Genomic DNA, 22,516 nt, shown 5'->3' on the forward strand with positions numbered 1-22,516 from the left:
ACTATTTACTGAGTTTAAGACAAGCATTGTGATTTTTCCCCTAATAAGTGTAATCGGAAAATTTTTATCTTCAGATTCGCAAAATTCCAGTTCATGGGTATTCCCTTTTTTTTTTAGTTGCTTGAAAAAAATAGGAAATAATAAATAATTGATCAATACTTTTGCATATGAGGGAAATTTTTATGCTTGTATTTGCACTTTATCCTTAGAATTTTTGTCTTTTAATAGTGATGTATTTGAATATACAGAACCATTATGTTTCGCAATATGAAGTATGAACTTTCTACAAAATTTAGAAAATAATGATTTGTACATGTTGCGGGCATGATTGTATGGTCACACCCGCATGACATACTTATCATTGTTTTACAATTACAAGGATTTTTTTAAAAAGTTTCATTCCATGAATTTAGAATTTCTCTCCCCAAAATTTAAATTTAAGGTGCTCCTGGTACACACCTCTGGTTTGACAAGACAAAAAAATCAAGTTTTCAAGAAATCTGAAAACAGTGGAGTTCCTGATGTTACGAAACTGTACAATAGTAAGAGGGTACTAGAAATTTGTAAAAAATGAGAGATCCTTTGATACACAGAAACATGTTTTTATGCGGTCTTTTTTTGTGCGATTTTTTGTTTTTTGAAATTTTTTTGTGGGGGGTATTAAAATTTCAATCAGATTGGAATTCAATATACGAAATTATTTTTAAAACAAGTGTGAGGTAGTATCTTCAAGTGACACTTAGGCACCCTGATGGGAAGTCACTGTGCCCTCCGAAAAACTTCCTTATTTGGGAAATTTTGTCCGAGTACTCGGCAAACATTATCATCACTTAGTTTGTTTTGATTTCATTTAAAGATTACAATTTTGTAAGTTTTTGGGTTATTTTCTATGTGAGACTTTTTATGCAATCTATCCACGGCATAAAAAAAGTTTTTTACTGTGTTGCAAAAGAACTTTTTAATGTTACTCGTGAAGTTTCTAACAATTTTTTTTATGCACTCCCTATCCACCACATAGAAACAGGTTTGGGTGTGTATTGCATTATGCTAATGAACTGTTAACCTAAGCTTGCATAATTCTTGAACTAAAAATTAGGTACAAGTACAAAGCACAGAAATAAAGTTAATAATGCAAAAATTAATCGCTGAAAAATCAAACTTTATTGAAGATACCACTTTATGTAAATCATTGGATTTTTTTGACGTTTGAAAAATTTAACTCGTTTTATTTGTCTATTTTTTGTGCTTTTAGTTATTTCTGTCTGCTGTATTTGATAGCTTGTTGTGCATATTACTTATATGTTTGTTTTCAATTTTTTTTTTTTTTCAGAACATTAAAAACACAAAGGAGAAAAAAAGTACAGTGGTCAAAAATCTCTCTTGTGATTTAATAATTGCTGATAAATGTGATAAAGTTTCTGAAACGCCTTCTTCTCAAGATAAGTACAAAAATTTGCCACTAATAAAAGTAATGCCTGCAATTGGTGCTCATATAGCATTTAAGGTATAAAAAATTCAACTTTATTTTTTGCATTTCATTAATATTTTTCACCACCTAGGTAATAGAATTTTAATGCAATAAATAAAAATATTTTCTCTTCTGAAATTCAAAAATGTTTAAATTGAGATTTAAAGAAAAATTTGATACAAAAATTTTCTATTCATATATTTTTCTCAAGCTAAAAGAAACAAAAATATTCTTGATTTTTACAAGTAGGGAAAAAATTTTCTACAGTTTAATTGCTACAGTCTTAACTTATAAGATTTATCTAAGTTGCAATTTATGTATGAGTTATGTTGAGCATAAAATATAAATTATCTCAAAATGACATTCTCATGTTTTGGAGGTCAACCTGGCTTTAGAAACCTTGATTTCAACATGTCTTCAAATCCTAATACAGTAGTTTATTCTAAGGACTGTTATGACCTTCTCTCACTCCCAAGTGCATGCCTAATAGGGTGAATCGAAAAAAACGAAATTTTGAATTTTTATTTGGAATACCTGCCAAAAGCTGTGCATGTGTAAGTACAACTCACATGTAAAATATTATCAAGTTTGAACAACTCTTTAAGGGTCCTACCAAGGCTTAAATTTCTCCAAAAATAGAAAAAAAGGTCAATTTTCCAAAATTTTTATGAAAATACTAGTATTTAAAATTTTTGTTCTACTATGGTTAAAATGCTTCCTTTGAACACTCTTTACATGTATCTTCATAATTATTTACAGTCTTTGCAGCATTAAGTTTGTACATAAGCTGTAAAGTTCCGCGAAATAAACCAAAAACAGACTTTTTTAAAGCTTTTTTACACATTGCAATATTTCTTCTATTAAAGTACAGTTTTCTTTTTTGCAACGCCTGTATAGAATGCAGTTTTAAACGGAAGTGAATTTAAACTTTATTACATTAACAGCCCAGCACCCACTAAAAGAGGTGGCTGCATTTCGAGTTTCATTCTACCTTTTCCATCTGCCGAGCCACATGTATAAAGTATAAATGTATCATTCATTTTACATTAGAAGTAAACTATCAAAATGGTTTAATTGTATTAAATAAAAAAACATAGAGAGAAGTGCATTGGTTACAAAAAATGTATATTTACTCACACACAGTCGCTCTGACATATAAGCATCTATATTTCACAAAATGAGGGACTTGAAAAGTATTAGTTAAAGCCACAGAAAATAATCAGTTCGTCACATCCCTATCTTGACACCTCTTTGAAATTTTTTTCTGATTCAAACGATGACATGCTACTTCAAGATTTGATTTTTGCTTGTGTGAAGCCATCTCTTGCCGATTGACTAATCACAAACAAAGAAGCTTCTGTCACCATATTAACACAGCATTCCACCACCTGAGTGTGACAGGGGAATTAAACGAACGCAAAATCGGCGTTGGTGTTTTCAATCTATTGTTGAACACTTTCATTAGATATGCCAGCTAAAATAGGAGAGGGTGGCAGTTAATGCACAGTCTTGCCGGTTGATAACGCAGAATGGTCTGATGCATTAAAGTTAATATTTGGATCATGTAATTCTCTTATTTCTTTATGAACAGAAGTCACTTGTCTGGCCTTCAAAATTCTTCACAAAGCAGGTTCTCTGATGTGCTTTCGTTCATCAGTGATCATTGTTAAGAGAATATTTTCAGGTGGCAAAAATAGGCATTTCGTTGAATGACAGGATCAATAATTTTTTTCAGATTTTCACTTAGGTAACGAGATGCTGTAATAACACTGATAAGGAACAACGAAGTTTTGTTTCAATTCCAGAAGAAGAAAAATTTGCAACGGCTATACTGCCGTCAACAGAGCCATCAACATCTTTTGGTGTTGATGTCACTTCAAAAGTGGTACAAATGAGGGTTTCTCTGCCAACTCTATCAAGAGTGTGATCTGTATGGCATTTCTGACAGATGTGCGATGTGCTGCAGCAATTGCTTCAGCAACATTACAGGATTTTTTTGCTGTGTCAAATAATTCTTGCTCTAAAGTCGTTGATGATAGGAATCAAGTTTGAAGACAGCGACAGACGTGTCATACGAGTCACAGATGAAATACGTGCTTCTCTTCAAAACCTGCAAACTAGAAGTGAAAGGGTTTGAAAAGTACATTTTTCGATAGCTGAAAAGACAAAACTATGACAAAAGAAATGGTTGGAGACCGGTACTATAGAAGAACCATAAGCAAAGAATTCATGGTTGAAAAACCCAATTCTCTTTATTTTGGTCATGTGACGCCAACTGTTGGAACAGGAAAACATGTCGCGACAGCAATGTGATTTTTGCACTGAACATTTGTTTAAGCCTGAAGGAACTTTTAGCTTTTGGCTGTGATGGCATGGCCGCGAATACCAGAAAAAAGAACAGTGCAGTTGCGGCCATAGAGAATAATATTGGTTATCCTGTCCCATGGTTAATCTGCGAACTGCACAGAGGCGTAGGAACTTCGTAGAAGTAGGGGGAGCTGGAACACAGAATAAGATTGGCTTCGAAGCTTCCATCTCTTATTGAATATTGTATATATACAACTGTTTTATGGAGAGAATGAGGTGATTAAACTTCTGGTTTTGAAAAGGAGTCGGTTAGTACTCGAAGATGAGCACGTAGAAATAAAGGTGTTTCGGGGTCTCACCCGGAAAATTTTCAAAATTCTTGTTCTAAAATCGAACTTATATGTTATCTTCGATAATGTTAAGGGGAGAAAAGGTTCGGATACCCTCCCTGAAAAATTTTCAAAATTAATGTCTTAAATCGCGATTATATACCATATTTGTTGCCTTTAGTGAAAATATGACTCGAAGGATGGTCCTCGATCGATTTTTCGAACGATTTACATCTCCGTCCCAATATTTCGAATTGGAAGTCCTAAAAACGTAATTGTAGGCAACCTTCACTGATGGCAGGGGAAAAGGCTGTACTAGGGCTCTACTCTGAAAATTTTTCAAAATTGAAGTCCTAATAGAGAGCGTTTTTCAATGATGTAATCAGAAAAGGTTCAGAGGTTTCTTCTTAATTTTTTCGAAATTGTAGTTGCTGAAAAACGCAACTGTGGATCATATTGTTGGCGTTAGGGGTCCAGCAATTTTTTTGAAATTGAAGTCCCAAAAACGGACTATTACATAATCTCGCATGTTGTTGGAGGGCAAGCCATTCAAAGGACTCTCTTCCGGAAATTTTCAGGGAATTGAGCCTTGAAAACAAAATTTTAGGCGCTCTGTAATAATTTTGGAGAAAAGGGGAGACTTCGACAGCGTAGCATTTAGAAGACTTTCTTATTTTCTGAGAACTAGAAAAAGGGGAATAGATGAAACAGGAGGGCGGAAAAACAGAATGTTGGATATGTGTTAAAATGAATTGTTCACTATATATTATATTGTTCAGATAAATTTTTAGTTTAAAGTCTTTGATAGAAACTATAAAATATTGTTGGCTTTTTGTATGTAGGTGTGTGTATGTCAATATGTATGTGTGTGTGTATGTGTTTGTGTATGTGTGTAGGTGTATGTATGTGTGTGTGTGTGTGTGTGTTTGTTTGTACGTGCGTGTATGTATGCGTGTAAGTGTAGGATATTGACGCTACCTGGAGATGGTTTTCGCTAGAGGAGCAGCATCGTGAGGCCGGTCGACGGTGGTGCTGCAGAGAGTGCTGGCGGAAAAATAAAATGATAGCACATCAAAACAGTCAAATGAAAGCAATAAGCAATCGTGATTGCTCAAAAAACAAGAATAACTGTAACTTCGAAAGGTATAATCTGAGGGGTCAGATAACTTAAAATGAGATACAGTGGCTCCCAAAAGTGTTCGTATACCTTGAAATTTTGTAGTAAAATCAAAATAACGCGAAACTGAATTCGAATATGAAGTCCATTTTTTTTCACACCATTCCTATGCCATTCTGAATGAAATCCAGTAGTTTTTTCAAAATATTGCGAGATTTTATTTTTGAAATTGGTCAAAAGACGAAGGGTCAGAGGAAAAAATACGCCACAAAAGTCATTGCACACTGAAATATATTCGAATAAATTCATGATTAAAATTATCATAAGTTGTTTTTTTATTATTTTTGCATTGTGATGACACACTGTAAAGTCATTGGGCTTTAATTTTTTGTTTATTTATGCCCTAATATTCTGCTTATTATTTTAAAATGGCAGCTATGCGCATAAACCAAAAACACAATTCGAAATTTGATGTTTTTTCTCTCTCAGTAGCCGTAAATTGGTTTGAAATGTCTCTAAATTAGTTATTTTTTATTATTCTATAGTGAAGTGCTTGATAAAATGCTTTAAAGACAAGAATCGGATCGAAAACAAAGTATAAGAATATGTCAAATGCAAAGTTAACAAAGCGTGATCGGAGATTTACAGTTAAAAAAATTATGAAAAATACATCTTTGAGTGATGAAAAATTTTCTGCAGAATTGAATGAAACATTTTCGTTTAATTTTCCCCTAAAATTATTCGCCAGGTTCTCTGATTACCTGGTTTAAATGGGACCTCTTCCTGCAGAAATTTTCTTGTTCGTGCAAAAAACAGAAAGCTTACGTTTTCCGCCGTGAAATCAATGATAAATAAGCTCAAAACATTTTAGAACAACGTTTTACTTAAAAATAAAAATAAATTCAACATTTTGGGTTAAATTGTTGCATAATTGTAAATAGGAAAAAAATGAGAAATTAAATCTAAAGAACTTAGTTGGGATAGTTAATCAGGAAGGTGAAGGTGTTCTTGTGTGAGGGTGCAGGACTTGGAAGTTTGAAATTTTTCGATGGATCATGCTGTTCAGTGAAATATTTTTAAAAACAATTCTAAATTATTAGCCCAAAATTTGGCAATCGGTAACAACTTCGTTTTTTTAAATCAAGATAACGATAAGAAGCACACGTTTGCATTTGGTGCCTCAAATATTGTCATTAAGCTTAGAAATATCTCCTCAATCGCTAGATTTAAACTTAATAGAACATATTTGGAGATATCTGGTGGATATATTACGAAAATACACTATTGAAACGGAAAACGAATTAGAAACAGTAAGACTCGAAGTGCGGCTGAGCACTTACTCAGAAATTGTTCAAAAAAAAAGAAAGAAAAAAAAAACAATGAAATCTATTCCCAGACGTTTAAAAGCTGTTGCTGGTACTGCATGATATTCTATTAAATAATAACTTAGTAAAAAGTTAGATTATTTACTAGTTTTCTGACATTTTTTCGAAGTGTATGAAGACTTTTGTGAGATCAAGTTTATGGCACTTTTTGATTATTGATTTCTTAAAAATCAAGTTTTATTATGTTATTAACAATTTTCATGTAGTTTTGTTAAAAAATAAATCATAGATCTTATAATTAAATACCCGTTCCAAAATATTTATTTTAACGAATCGATAATGGCGTGTTGCATTGAAAATCGTAAGTGTACGAATACTTTTGGGAGACACTGTAAGTTTTTGGAAAGTTGAAATTATTTGAACAAGTACAAACAACCTTAGTAACCTTTTTTCAGTCATGTCTGGAGCACCTTCCATGTTATTCATATTTAAATGCCAAACTGGCTCATTATTATCTCTTTTTGTGATCATTGGACTAATGGAGAATCCAAGGGGGGGGGGGCTATGAGGCTGCAGCCACCCCCATACCAGAAATAAATTCTTTCACCCTCTGTCTATGCATTTCCCCTACCTGTTCCAAATATTTATACATTTACTCACTGAAAGAAGGAAAGGAGAAAAAAGTGTAGATATAATAGCTACTTGTTTTTCTTTCTTTCTCTCTCTTTAATTTTCGTGTTTAATATCAATTCTTAAAATTTTGTCTTCTTTCTCGCTGTTTTTCACTATTTGTTTGACATCTTTCAGCTTTTCTTTCTTCTATTTCATTTAAATCACCTTGTCAGCGTAATTGTTTTGCATCCTTGACAAGAATTGAAAATTTTGCCTTCAAATTGCATAACAAATATGTCTAAACGAATGAAAAAACTTTGAATATACATTTAAAATTTAGAGTTTTAACCCTGAATACCAAATTTTAGATAATTTGAATTTAACTCAGAAAGATTCATTAGTCATTAACACCCCTAGATAGCAGATAATGATACAGAACACTTTCGTTTACATCGATAAACTTTGGTAATGACAAGGAGACCTCAGCAAGAATTTTAACTACCTCAGTCGCCCACAGAACAAAATTCTGGATTCACCACCGCATTGGACAAAAAAAAAACCGCAGGCAAAACTAATAAGAATATGAACTGAACTGCAATGCCGCTCTCGAAAGCCGAAACACGAGCTCAAGGTGGGAGCAAATCCATATTGGTACTGATACTGATTTTCGCAGGCCGCGGGGTAGAGCCCACTTTTCTGCATTTCTGGAATCAAGAGATGTTTTAACAATAAAAAAAGGGTGAAGGTGAATTCAAGTGCACTGACCACTCCGTCTGCCCCCTGCTTTTGTTGCTTATTGGGTGGAAATTCCTAGAAAAGGCAGATCACATTTTTGAAATCAGGTTTGAGGAAATCAATGTACAGCAATAAGCTGCAGTGCTAGAATTTTCCGGGGGAGCTGAGCGGCTTGATATATTCCAGGGGGAGCTCAAGCTCCCCCAACTCCCCCGGTTCCGACGCCTATGGAACTGCATGCAAGCAGCCTTTGCGTCACCTGTTCACATTACTTGGTGGTAAAACTACTGGTCCATGTGAATTTTCAGGACCAATAGGTAAATTGCTAGACAGGTGGGACAATTTACCACTGGCCCAGTTTGAAGCAATTACGCTCCTTGTCATAGGTGCTGGGCTGTTAACATAATAAAGTATAATTTCATTTCTATTTAAAACTGCATTCTGCACAGGCATTGCAAAAAAAAAAAAAAACTGGACTGTAAAAGAAAAAATATTGCAATGTGCAAAAAAGCTTGAAAAAAGAGTTTTTGTTCATTTCATGAAATTTTACTAACTTAAGTGCGAACTTAATACTGCAAAGAATGTAAATAATCTTGAAGATACACGGAAAGAGTGTTAAAAGGAAACATTTCAATGGTATTAGAGCAACAATTTTGAACCTTATTATTTTCATAAAACTAGGGGAAATTTGTTCTTTTTTCTTATTTTTGGAGAAATTCAAGCCTTGGTAGGATCCTCAAGGAATTATTCAAACTTGATAATATTTTACATGTGTATTGTACTTACATATGCACAGCTTTTGGTGGGTATTCCAAATTAAGATTCGAAATTTTTTTCGATCCACCCGAATGCCTAATAGGGTCATCCGAAAAACACTTTTTTTAAGTAATGAATTGGGTAAAAATAGAATTAATTTGGGTAATAAAGAAAGGTGCCATTGGTCAAGCAAAGTACACACAAAAAATTTTGAATTTTTTCTGGCAATTTCTTGATTTGCCACAATTCTGTTAAAATTTGGATCAAATGCTGTTTTTCGATGTTTTACCAAAATTAGTAAAAGAAAAAAAAATATTTTTCTATTTTCGATGACAAATAGTGCAAAAATTTGCTATTGGCATAAATTCCCAAAAAAATTTGAAGGGTGCGGTATAATTCTTTCCATTGCCAAAAACCCATACAAGTTTTAGCAATCTCTGCTTTTTGAAATGTTTTTATTATATGCTGTCAAAATGTTAAAATGCTGTTTTTGGCGTAGTATCTGAAATAATTATGTTGTTTTTTCACATTTTTAGATGCTTAATGTGTAATAAATTAACTGCTTTTTGCTTATAAATTTTTAAACTTGAAATATACTATTACAAAACTGCACAGCTTCATTCAAAATTACGGTTCAACGGAACAGAACTCAAAGAACAAAAGAAAGGATGGGTGCATAGAAAATTTCTGTTAATACTCCGAACAGAATGTTTTATCTATACTGTTTTAGGGAATAAGTTTTGCTACAATGAAAGCATTTATTCATCTTTGAGAATTTGCAGCCTCCCTGCTATTTTAGTAGTGTTTCTATTCACTTCACAGCTGACATAGGACTTCTAAAGCTGACAAGGAAGGATCCAGAAATTTTTCAAGGGAAGGGCAATTGATTTTTATTACTTACTTTTAACCTTGTATGTTGATTTTAAAATATTAATAACAAGGGTTATGGACTTTCATTCCGAATAGAGTCATAAACCCTAACTTCCTTTCTCCCAACATTAATGAAACTCATCTAAATTTGCGTTTTTTGAACTTCGTTTTCAAACAATTGCCAGTGGAGTGTATGCATATATAAAATTTAATAACTACTTTAATGTTTCAGATGCTGGAACTAGATAAAAATTATAGTCCTACAGTGTCTGATTTTAAAGTAAGTTTTATTTTCAATGCACGAATATATTAAACAAGCATGTATTAAATATTCTGATTTTTTCTTTTTCTTTTTTGAGTCTAATTTAAAATTTTGATGTAAAACTGCTAATTTGATATTATCTATCAACGTTATCAAAAATAAGAAGTAAAGTTTCATTTCTGAGTATTGTTCTAATTACAGTGAAACTTCAATAAGTCAAAGTTGCAGGGAATGTGAAAAAAATTCAAGTTATCGAAAATTCGTCTTATCGAATATGAAAACAAAACTGCAGAATAATATAAAATATCACCACTGACACCAGGGTTGTTTGGTTTAAACCATGGTTTAAACCAATTGGTTTTTTTTTTAAACCATGCAGTTTTTTTTTAAAATGGTTTAAAAAAAAAAAAGCCAAAAAAAAAAAATCCATTTTACAGGTTTACATTGATTTCCCCACACATATTGAATAAGAAATAAATTAGGATTGGAAAAAGCTTCAAAGCTAGTCTTTTTGTTCAAGGCTTTCAACTAAATGAATTTTTTCTAAAGACTGTTGAAGAAAACAATGGTTCTTTTGGTTTAAAGCAAAATATTTTTAATCTGTTACAAACAAAAACTGTAAAATTACATTTATAAATAAATATACAGGGTGTCCGAAAAGTCCTTGACACATTTAACCTAAAATACCATTGTTATGTGTCGAGGACTTTTCGGACACCCTGTATATGTAATGTATTCAACTCTTTTCAGAAATATGTGTATAAATCTTTTTACAATTACATAAAATCAACTTTACACCACAATAACATATGCATAAATACATAGCAACTTTTACGTTATAAATTAATATTATTTTTATGTTATTTAGAACTTTGAACAAAAAGCAAGTTTTGAAGCTTTTCCAGAGCCTAATCAATTTTTGAGTTATGAATGATATCTAAATGACGAAAATATATGCACTGCACTTTTCTGAAGCTGGTTTTAGTAATGTTGAAGACTTTTAAAGACGGTTGCATTGCATTTTTCAAATTCTTTTTCCTGGCTTTTCCACCACTCAGTCACTGTTGCAGAAGATATAACGTTTTTGGCAAAAAAAAATTCTTGAAATACAATGTGCTACACATTTATTTGTTCTAAAGAGTTTGCATTTAATATTTTTTAAACTTCAATGCTGGATGCAGCATGTTTGCCAGTAAATAAGCTGTAATATAAGCCATGTTACACCAATTTTTGTATTTTTGATTTGGTTCTTTGTTTTAGCGATAGTCGATATCTTTTCCAAGTCTTTCCAAAGTAAGAATGGAGTCGAATATAGAGCAGCACTTTTTTTTTTAAACTTTGTCAGTACAACAGCAATCGATTTGTTGGTTTTATAAAGCTTTTTTCTTGGATCTTCATTATATTTTAACTTAACCCGCATCACAACCACTTCTTGAAGTATTTCGTATCATAAAGGGTCTATATATACATGCATACTAATATGTTAATCAAGTCAAACATTTCAATCAACATTTCCCCGCAGAAAGCTATTTTAATTATTTAATTTAGTTACAAGATTTTGTTCTTATCTCTTTAATTAATCAAGAAATTAGGTATAATGTGACTATTGAATAACTCTTAATTACATGGAACCTTAATTACCTTCTGAAAATTAATTGTTTTTCTCGCAAATAGTATTTAAACCAATAAAACCCGGTTTAAACCAAAAAAACATTTTTTTGGGGGTTTTTTGAAAAAAAAACGGTTTTTTTTTTTGGTTTTTCTACCAACCCTGACTGACACTCGTTTAATTTATAATATGTCCAAAATAGTCAGGGTTCGCGTTTACGCGCTATAGCAGGTTTTTTACTCAAATTCGCGGAAAGGGGACGCAACTTCCGCGAAAATTCGGGTCCTGGGGACCCAGAAAACCCAAAAGATTAAAAAAAAAAAAATTTGGAAAATGCTGAAGATCCATTTAGTAATTGCTTTTAAGCTTCAATAACCAGAAGAATCAACAGAAAGGAATTAAAATGACCCTATCCCTTTATCAGCTATTTAAACACACCCCTATTGTTGACCAGTCAATGGAGTTTTATTAGTGATAAGACTGGAACTGGACAGTAACCTCCTGGGCTGAGCTCAGGGAGCAAAATATTGCAGGTTCATAAATAGTCCATTGTACTGTAAACTTTATTCTAAGAACAAGCTCTCCCTCAACTTTTATCTTTCCTGAAAACAGCAATCAAGACTAAGAGTAAGAGTGGTTTCAATGTAATCTTCAGGATTAATACCAGACAACTGTACAGTAAAAGCATATCTATTTTGCACTCATGTAGCCAGAATTATTTTTGAAAATCATGCATTTCTAATAACAGGATAGGAGAAAAAAAATGGCGAAAATTTTCCCGATCGCGCTGAACACAAAGTTCTGAACTTCACACATTTTTCTTCTTAAATTGCTTATGAATACTTGATCTCTGATCTCATCTCTTTCTGATGGGTTTTTTTTTATTTGGAATTGCAAAAGTCAGGTATTAAAAATGGCGCGATCTTAAAAATAGCACGGAAGCCAAAACAAATATTTTGAAAGGGTCAAAATTAAGTCAAATGTACTGATTTAAGATTGCAAATGAGCAGTTTTCACACTCATGGGAGAGAATGGTTCGGTTTTTGCGATCGCGATTTTTGCGTTGGGTTCATTCGCTTGCGATTTTTTTCTTCTATTTCTGTGTAATTCCCAATGATAATTGATGATAGTTCATGCTGGATAGGGGGGAGGGGACTTTTTGGTATTTTCATCTAGAAAAAATTCCAGGAAAATAAAGGTAAAGGGAGTGCTTTCTGCTTGATCAGAGACACTTGTTTAGTTCTTTATGGTAAAATCCAACTTTTTTTTTTTAAGTAAATTTTGAGTGTGATTATCTCATTGTAACTGACCAAATAGTTTCTCACATAACTAAGTCTTGCAAGTGTATTATTTGAAAATAATTTTACAATGATAATCAGAAAAAATAAAACCAATTTAGTTTATTTCATAACTTTTTAAAATCACTATGTGGCTAGTTTTTTCCCCAAGTATTAACCTTTTTATATTATTCATTTATATGGTAAGATTTTCTGTTTAAAATTTAAGAGACTCATTTTTTTCACCAAAGGACCCAAATCTGTTTCATTAATGGGTCCCTGGGACTCAGGTTACGGATAGTTGAGCGCGAACACTGATAGTGATTGAATAATGTATCAAAGATAATATATCATCACTTCAATGCAACTTCTTACTAGGATATCTTACTGTTATTCCTGGGATTAGATGTTTAACTGTTGTTATGCGGCGACAGTATATACTTGACATAATTAATGTGTAACATGAATTTAAGAAATTGAATAGGTTCGAAATGTAACTTTATGTTGGATGTAACAATTTTTACTTTCCAGGGTAAAAACATGTTTAAAAAAATATGTTATCAAAATCTGTTATGCTTTAAGCAGAAATTTTTTCTTTCATTAAATTGTTCTTGGATACTTTTAAAGCATCAGAGAGGGATGAAAAGAATCAAAGATAGAGAACTGCCAATCGAAACATTTTTTCGATTTTTTAAAATTGTTGAACACTTAGAGGCACATTAGACTTCAATGAAATTTTCCTCTTTGCTATGCTACAATCAAACTTTTAAATAATAACTTTTTCTTGGTAGCTTAAAATTTTAAATATTCTCTTAGTCTATTTTAAAGTTCAATCCGAAACTTAAAGAATCAATGAAACAGTGCAACAAACATCAACTTTCTATAACAATGAAATAAAAAAGCCAGTCTTTAAAAAACCAGCAGCTTCATAGAATATCTCCAAAAATAGTTCATAATCCTCCCTCCCCTGTTTCCACTAAAATTGGAATTATTCCACAATCCAGGGGCGGCAAATAGGGGGAGCGAGAGGGGGCGGTTGCACCCCCAAATGTTTTACGCAGAATGATAAGAAATGGGCAAATTTAATTTATGTAAATAGCAAATGAGAATTACAACCAAAAATAACAATAATCAATAAATAAACGCCAGCTGTGGATTCTCCATAACAGATGATGAAACTTGAAACATTTCCAGACACAAACAAGTATTATTCTCTATTTGAATGATAACTTAGAAAATCGTGAATCATTTGCAGCAATAACAAAAAAAAAAAAAAAAAAAAGTGATGGAGGATCTAAGTTTGTTTAAATTAAAGAGATAATCTCTTCATGTAGGCTAAGTATTTCATACTTGTGTGCTCAGTGCTATGATAATGCATTCAATGTGAGTGGGCTGCACGATTTTACAAGAAATTCTTTGGTATTTTGTATTCGTTGTTACGCTCATATTTCAAATGTATGTCTAGTTAGTGAGTGAACACCAATTCCTCCAATTAGAAATACATTTCAGCAACTCAATACAATGCTTACTTTCATAGACAAAAGAGACGCTTTTTTTGAAAAAAGTCGCACATCAACAAATGCATTTTCTGGGTGCTCTTTAACCTCGTCACCTGTAAGTGACACAAGATGGTCTTCAAGAGTTAAAGCTGAAAAAGCCCTCCTTGTTAATTTTGAACAGTTGAAAGCGACTCTTTCAGTGGTAGTAAAGTTGATGCCCTATTGCATGCATGACTTTGTTTGAATTTTTATTCGCTTTGTTTGTACTGTGAAAAACTTTTGATAATGCTTTACTCTATCAAAGCATCTTCGATCCGCTAACCTGAATTTTCGGACTGTCCAAGCTTCAGCTAAATGTAATATTAAAACAATTCATGGTTTTTGCGCTGATGTATATTTTAACCAGGAGTGAAACTTAACCAGGAGTGAAAAAAAAAATCTTACTGCGGAACACTTTTAAAAAGGTACAAAAAAAAAAGAAAAAGAAAAAAAAAATCCAAAGGAATTTAGAACAAGTAGCAAAAATCTACATGATGATATAATGTCATAAAGTTGAATTAAAATTTTGTATAAGATAATAGATTCAGTTTTTAGCAAAATTAAAACACGATCTTATGATAAATTTTTAGTGATAGGTTACTGAAAAAGAGAAATCAAATTTCAATTATAAGTAGAATTCATAGCACGAAGCAGGAAAAGTCGTTTTGCGAATAGAAACTATACTATTCAATGCTTAAAAATGAAGAATAGAACAATTTTCAAAGTTGCCTGGGTTATTTTAAGAAGAAAAATCTAGGCGATGTGTTTTCTATCATAACTTTGTTGCTTCAACTGTTTTTCAGCTATTCGAATTAGCTCAGCTAGTTGTTAAGGATTTGTGTGTATTAGGAGGTTATAAAAATTATCTTTGGAGCATAATGGGACAAAAAAAGACCTTCACCTCCAATTGAACTGGCAAAAACGTACGACACTGCATATTGATGGAATAAAGTAACAGTATTGCCAGATTCTAAAAATCGTACATTAAAACTTCTTAAAGGTAAAAACTGTATATTATCCAAATATTTTGTGATATAATTTATTAAAAAAATAAGTTAAAACTGTAGTAATTAAGATTTGAATTCTCTTAATAACATTATATTTTATAAATATCAAATCAATTTTATTAATTCCATCCTGTTTTCCAAAATTTATTTTATCCCATACTGAGGTAACTCAGAATTAAAGAACTCGACCCCCCAAATGAAATGGTGAAATGCCGCCCCTGCCACAATCCCAAATATACGCACCCCTCCAGATCATTTATTAAGTCCCATTTTCAGGCTATCCTTAATCAAAGCCTTGGTTTCATTTATGAGCAGGTTTTTCTTTTCTATGGAAGGAAATGAATTAAACAATAATTTAAAATGAAAAAACAAAAACCTTGCCAATTTATGTGCATTAATCGACTTCAGAGATTTATTTGATCCACTTTGTGTAGACGCCTTTTGATGCAATGCAATGGCTCCAATTTCTTTCTTTTTTTTGTTCACAAGGGGGAAAAAATGACTTAAAGAGTTACCTTAACAAGGAAACTTTGACGACAGTCATGAAATAAAATTCGACTTATCAAATATCTGGACTCAACAAAATTCGTCTTATCAAAAATAAATAACATTAGTTCTCCATACAGTTAGACGGGAATTAATATTCACTTTGGCTTATCGAAGTTCAACTTACCAAATTTTACTGTATTTAATAATTGTATTTACTGTTCAACATAATTTAGTATATAATATTTTTATTCACTTTATTTATAGATCATTTTTGACCTAATATTTACATTTAAAAAGCCTTTTACCTTCCTTATCTTAAAGGGGAGGAGACTAAATTTTCAATGCAGACAGCCTGATCTATATTTCATAGATCAGTATTAAAAAGGGAATTTTTCATCAGTGTTATTTCATTAATTTTGCTATTGTTCTGATTACTCAATGTTCATATTTGCTGTTGCAACAAAAAGTAATATTTTTTGCTTTATGTGAATGCTAAAATATTTTGTTAAAGCAGTTATTTTTAGGGCATATGAATGCATAAAATATGTCATCCTTCGGGCCAAAATGTTTTTTACACATTGCACATATGTTTTTTCTATATATAGGAACAAAACATAGTATCTTTTGTATTACTTTATACTATGCAATGTTTCACAGATTTAAGAATAAGTCCTGTAGTTATGATTTACTTTTAAATACTCATAAGACCTTTATTATATTTGTTTATGTGTGAATTAGCACAATCACATACGAGGTTTGTCCGGAAAATACGTATAAATAAGCCGAAGTGACGTATCACAGCGTCGTGGAAGTGCCTCCTGGTGGCACTGCCGCTGTAGTCAATCCCCTCAACGTTCAGTTCGAGTCAGAGCGCTCTGCGTGTAAGTTGGAGTGTGCGGCTGCTTGTTGAAAGTTGCCTTTTTTCACCTGTTGTCAGCATGAAATTCTCTGGGGAACGAGGAACAGCGCATCAACATCAAGTTTCTAGCAAAGCTACGCAAGAATGGCCTTGAGTGTTTGAAACAAGTTTATAGACTTAATTCTCTGAAGGAACCAACCGTGAACAAGTGGTTAAAAAGGTTCCGAGAAGGTCGAGAAGCAGACTTAAATAAAATGAAAAGCTTTCTGCTATCACAAATCCTAACTGGAAAGTTTTCTGCAAATAATTATTTTGTCTATTTCATCCTTGAATAAAGAATTAAATTTATATTCAAATATAAAATACTTGAATATCATTCACATTTTTTTTTTTTTTTTGCCATAACATATAATTTATGCTTAATTTTCACCAACTGAAGAAAACTGCCTTAACCATTATTTTTTACCCAATATCAATCACATGATCATTATTATTATTTTCGTTTTATAATGAAAAAGTTCATGTAGATCTGAAACTTCTCAAGGTGTTGACTAAAATAAAACATAAGCTACCGCTTTTTACTTAAAACATTTCTGAAGATATTTGATTTTGTAAACAAATCAACAAAAACTACTCATTTGTTTAAAATTAAGTATTTCCGAAAAAAATTTGTTTCTAAAATCAATATGCATACCAGCTTAAGTTGTGCCAAATGACATTTTAAATGTGTGGTAAAAATTTTTTGCCAAATATTTTAAGATTAACAGACCTCTCATGAACATTAAAAATATTTTTTTCGCCCCCCAACAAAAATATTTTTTGCATTATGCAAAATGTGCATAATGCAAAAAAATATTTTTATTGTTTATTAATTTGTACATCTAAAGCATAATAAAGTTTAAAACATAATGTTTTTCACATTAAAAGCAATCAGTTCTAGTTAACTTTAGTATTTTCAGAACTCTGAACCTCTTAATTTTAACCGCCATCGTATGTAGAAGAACATTGTCGTTTTGTTCCTGACTTACTGTGGCTCTCGAATTAAAACTACATGTTAGCATTTTGTACACAAACTAAAGTTTACATTCTTTTCATTTTTCATTAAGTTTTAATTATTTTTATTTTTTATAGTGAAGTTTCATTTTACCCTTTAGCTAAGTTTTTAAATTCAGAATAAGTTTCAAAAGCATCTCCTAATTTTGGTATATAGGCATCACATACTAGAAATCCTGGCTACTAATGCGTTTGAACTATTCTATCCATTATAGGACCACATGTGGTCTTCTAGAACTACAAATTGCCATTTTTGCTCAATTAAAAGAATTTTGCCATTTTGTAAGCCCTCATGACAACAAATCTATGTAAAAATTTGGCCCGTAGTAGCTGCCACGAGATACATAATGACTTACATCTTCTACAAATATCAGAATTATAAAGAAACTAATAGTGAAGTGACTCTTATAGAGCACTTAAAAAAAATAAATTCAAAACATTTAACAAACAAAAAAATTAAATACATTTTGGTATCTAAATGTAGATTTAGATGGATTTGTTTTTCTCAGATCTCGTGCCTCCAAAGAAAAAAGCAGCCATGGTTAAAGCTTGACGGTGACCATAATCTGGAAAGGATTTTAGAAAACTAGAATTCAAAGATATTAAATCTTTTCAGAGTGGACCATTGTTGGATTTTTTTTCAGACTCAGTTTATTGTAATGAAATTTTATACTATTTGTTTACAAGCTGATGATCATACCTGAGCTAAAAGAAATGATTACACCCAAGTTAAGGAAGTAGTGTCAGCATTAAAGGTAGCAAATGATTGTGCTGAGTGAGCAGTTAAATTAGCAAGAGATTTTAATTTGCAACTAATTAATGATGAAGAACAGCATCAACTTATTTTTCAAATGGCGGAAATCAAACTGAAAATTGGTAGAATTTCCGTTAAAAATATTTTGAAAAGTAATTTCAGCAAAAAGAACATTTACAATTTTAATTATTGCTGATTATTAAAAGAAAAGTATAAGAAAAAATGTTTTTGTGTTGTGTAAATCTTATAAAACTTAGAGGAACAAAAATATTTCTCAATAAATTACGTTTTTAAAGTTTTTAAGTGTGTTGAGCTGTCCGTTAATACTCTTCAAATGGTTTAAAATTTGGCAAGACAGTTTTTTACATCAAATGTCAAAACTACCCATGGTATGCCCATGGTCATAAGTTGAAATTAAAAAAAAAAATTCCCAAACTTTGGGACAGTCTAGTGCGGATTTTCTGTGCTTTTTTTTCTCAACGCCAATGCAGTGAAATTCAATTTGCAGCAGGATTCACCAATAGAGACCATTCTGTAGTCTGTAAAGTTGTTTATTTTACATAGCTTGAATTTTCTTCTTACGCGATTCAGGTTGTGTAAAATAAACAACTATACAGTTATAGTAGAAGTAGTCTCCATTTATAACCGTTAGGGGCCATTCATAAATAATGTAAGGACAATTTTGGTAATTTTTGACCTCCCCTCCCCCCATGGGTACGTAAGATTTTTTTACCCCCCCCCCCCCCCCATTCTTACATAAGATTCCATTTGGTTTTTAAAAATAATAGAATAACATCTTACATCACTGGAATCGTTATTAAATTCACTATTATTAAATTAAACCTTTTTTTGATGTAAAGAAATATGTACTAAAAGGTTGGAATCTGGACTAAATGTTTTTTCCATTTTTTTTTTTTTTTTTTTGTACATGATGCAATACTCGTTAAAAATTAAACATGCCATACATAGTGCGATTCTTTTATTTAATTTTACACTATTCATTCTTTGTAAAAGAAATAAAAAAACAGCTCATCATATATTTTTACCTTCCAGACACAAATGAAATATAATCCCTGTGTTAAACCACTTGACCACACGATTTCTAATGTAAAATATCGACTTGGAAAATATTATGTAAGAATAGGTTTGACTCCCCCCCCCCCCCCGAAGTAAGGGTATGTAGAGATTTTTCCAACCCCCCTCACCATGTATACCTTACGTAATTAACGAATGGCCTCTTAGCTCCTTTGTCTTGAGTCTTTGTCTTTAAGTAATTTGCGTTCTATAATCACGATTCCAAGGAGAAATCATTTTTTCGATCTATTTTGCATAAGAAAAAAGCAAAGAGGAAAATATTTGAAAGAAACAAATAAAATGTGGGGCGGGGGGGGGGGGTCTTTTAATTTCCTTTCTTTTTTAAAATTAACGTTAGTAGTTTTAAAAAAAAATTTCTGCGAACATGGTTTGCACATTCGCCTATATTATGCAAGACTGCCGAGAAGACATGAAAGGAGACCCTTGCCAGGACACATCTCGACGTCGAGTTCTGATGAAAATGTTGAACAAATTCAGGCTTGGGTTCTTAAAGACCGTTGGTTGACAGTCTGAATGATAGCTGACGAGCTGTCAATCCCCAAAACAATCATTCACCAAATTCTGACACAGAAACTTGAAATGAAGAAATACGCTCGCACACACGTCGCTCGTTGTGAGTGGGTTTTTGGACCGAAGCTCAATTACCGTGACAGACCACCTGCCTTATTCACCTGATTTAGCTCCTTGTGATTTCTTCCTGTTCCCAAAAAGCAAAATAGTGCTTCGGGGGCAGCACTTGGGAGATGTGGAAGCGATCAAAGCAGAAGCAACATGGCAACTGAACAGCATCACAACTGAATACTTTCAGAACTGTTATCAGCAGTGGAAACGGCATTGGCAGAAGTGCATCTTGTCCCAGGGAGAGTACTTTGAGGAGACCATATTGTAATTTGTATACATAAATGGTTATTTCTGTATGTAAGGATGTCCGGGGTAAACATCTAAACTACTGGACCAATTTTAACCATTTTTTTTTACCACAGATAGGTACATTTTCAGGAGGCAACATAGGCTATAATTTTTTTCTATAAAACTTAGTTCAAAAAAGTTATGATGGAAAACAGTAAATTTCATGCTATTTCCCTGTTTAATAATTAAATATAAAACCCATTGTTACAAAAATTCATTGCCTTTCAATAGCAATATTAATAGCAATCATAATGAAAATTTTGAATCAAGACTTCTCTGGAGTAAACATGGAATTTATTACTTTCTTAGGATTTTTGTTGTAATCTATGTAAAATCAATAATGGTGCTAAGTAAAAAGGCAATTAATTTTGGCAATACGGTTAGAAAATAGAAAGTGTTTTATAGTCTAAAATTTCAGTCCTGAAAAATTCGGGTCATGAAAAAGTGATTTGTACGGTGGTAATGTGTGACTTTTATTCAATTAGGTGCACTGATTTCAAATATGACATTAATTTTTCCTCACTCACATAAGAGATTTTAACCAATTGGGCTTTAACATATTGGCAGAAAAGCCTATTTTTTCCTATTCTGAGAAAAAGAGTCTTTTCAAAATATGTGTAAGTTTATTACTTACAAACGAGTTTTAATAATTAATCATAATGATTCAATTATAATGTAAGGCAATCTTTCCAACTGGCTCTGTTTTTGCAGCCAAAGACTATGTAATAATGTTTCTCGACTTTCATTTCACCATATAACCAAAATATCGCAATTAAAAGAATCTTTAAAACTTTTGTTAAAATGTCAAATAATCTGCTAACTAAATTAGGCAAATCTATAAAAAACACATAAACTTCCATCAGTTTGTCTTTGTGTGCAATTTCAAACACGGCCAAGTTTTACTACTTATTTCAAAAGAAAATATTTAGCATCATTTTATGGTCACCAAAAATATCTGAGTATCTGGCAACAATATCTCTTTGATGAAAATTAGTAACAGAAAGTTTTACAAAGTAGGGATTATTCAAGGTATCCCAGAAGGATTACTGCAAATTTGGTAACATTTTAAATCACACCAAGAACTCACAATAATTAAAATTTCCCAAAATAACTAGAGCAAGTATAATGGGATTGCAGGCGTCTACATTTTTTGAAACCGTTTGTATTTCAATAGCTATATAGAAAAAGTTTTAGACTATGTTCAAAAAAAAAGAAAAGAAAGAAAGAAATATTAACTGATAAATATTTTTGAACTAGTAAAATTTCATATTTCGGAAATTCTTCAAATTTTTATGTGTTTAAATGTCGTGCTTTCGTTTCTAACTGAATACTATTTCGTTCTTTATACCTATTGCTGTTTTACTTTTATGTGTAAAAAAGAAGCTCCATTTTTAATCACATCAAAGTGGTGAGTTTTGAGTTCTTTCAATTGAAACAGAAAACGAATGAAAGCAGCGATTGTTTCTCACAATTATTACTAACCCAGGCAACGCCGGGTATTTTTGCTAGTTCCTGAATGATTGTAAAAGAAAGTTATTATTCAACTTTTATACGTATTTTCTGGACAAACCTCGTTTGTGTTTCTAACTGTCTTAATTATCCAGTTCTTTAACATTCCTTTATTTATGTTGTTATTCTTTTCATTAATAAATATTTTTTGAAAATTTAAGGAAGGAATTGTGAAAAACATAGATCCAAACACGGAAGATATAGAAATTGAGTTATTGGAAAAAGAAATCAAACCTGGTACTTGATTTTAAGATTTTAACTTTTTTTTTTTTTTTGTGATTACTTTGCTCTCTATGTGTATTGGCTATTTTATGTGCTTTGCTTCTTTATATAGTTAAAAGGTAACGGGCAAAGTAAGCGGTCACCACCGGCCGCAGGCTGGTTAACTGAAAAAAAAATGATGATAAAAAAAAATGCCACCTCAAAATAAAAATGTATATTAGATGTTATATTACACGTATTAACCTCAATAAAATTGAAAAATACATTGTTTTTTTCCTTTAAATTTTGAAAAAATGGCCAAATTTTCAAATAAGATGCTACTAATGTAATTCATACTTCTGACCACTAGCAATTAAAGAATTTTTCCAGTTTTACCCTTTAGTAACAACCCAGGCCTAACAATTGTATTGATCG

At 31.8% G+C, this 22,516-nt stretch overlaps 1 protein-coding gene across 1 annotated transcript in view; it reads left to right on the plus strand.

Moving 5' to 3' along the window:
• LOC129234617 (coilin-like) overlaps positions 1 to 22,516 on the plus strand; it is a 39,827-nt gene that overhangs the window by 5,765 nt on the left and 11,546 nt on the right. Inside the window, exons 3-5 of the mRNA XM_054868650.1 lie at positions 1,331 to 1,504; positions 9,752 to 9,799; positions 22,042 to 22,117. Of these exons, the coding sequence (XP_054724625.1) occupies positions 1,331 to 1,504; positions 9,752 to 9,799; positions 22,042 to 22,117 (298 nt within the window). The remainder of the gene's footprint in view (positions 1 to 1,330; positions 1,505 to 9,751; positions 9,800 to 22,041; positions 22,118 to 22,516) is intronic.

The sequence above is a fragment of the Uloborus diversus genome, chromosome 1, assembly GCF_026930045.1.
Source record: "Uloborus diversus isolate 005 chromosome 1, Udiv.v.3.1, whole genome shotgun sequence".
NCBI classification, from domain to species: domain Eukaryota; kingdom Metazoa; phylum Arthropoda; class Arachnida; order Araneae; family Uloboridae; genus Uloborus; species Uloborus diversus.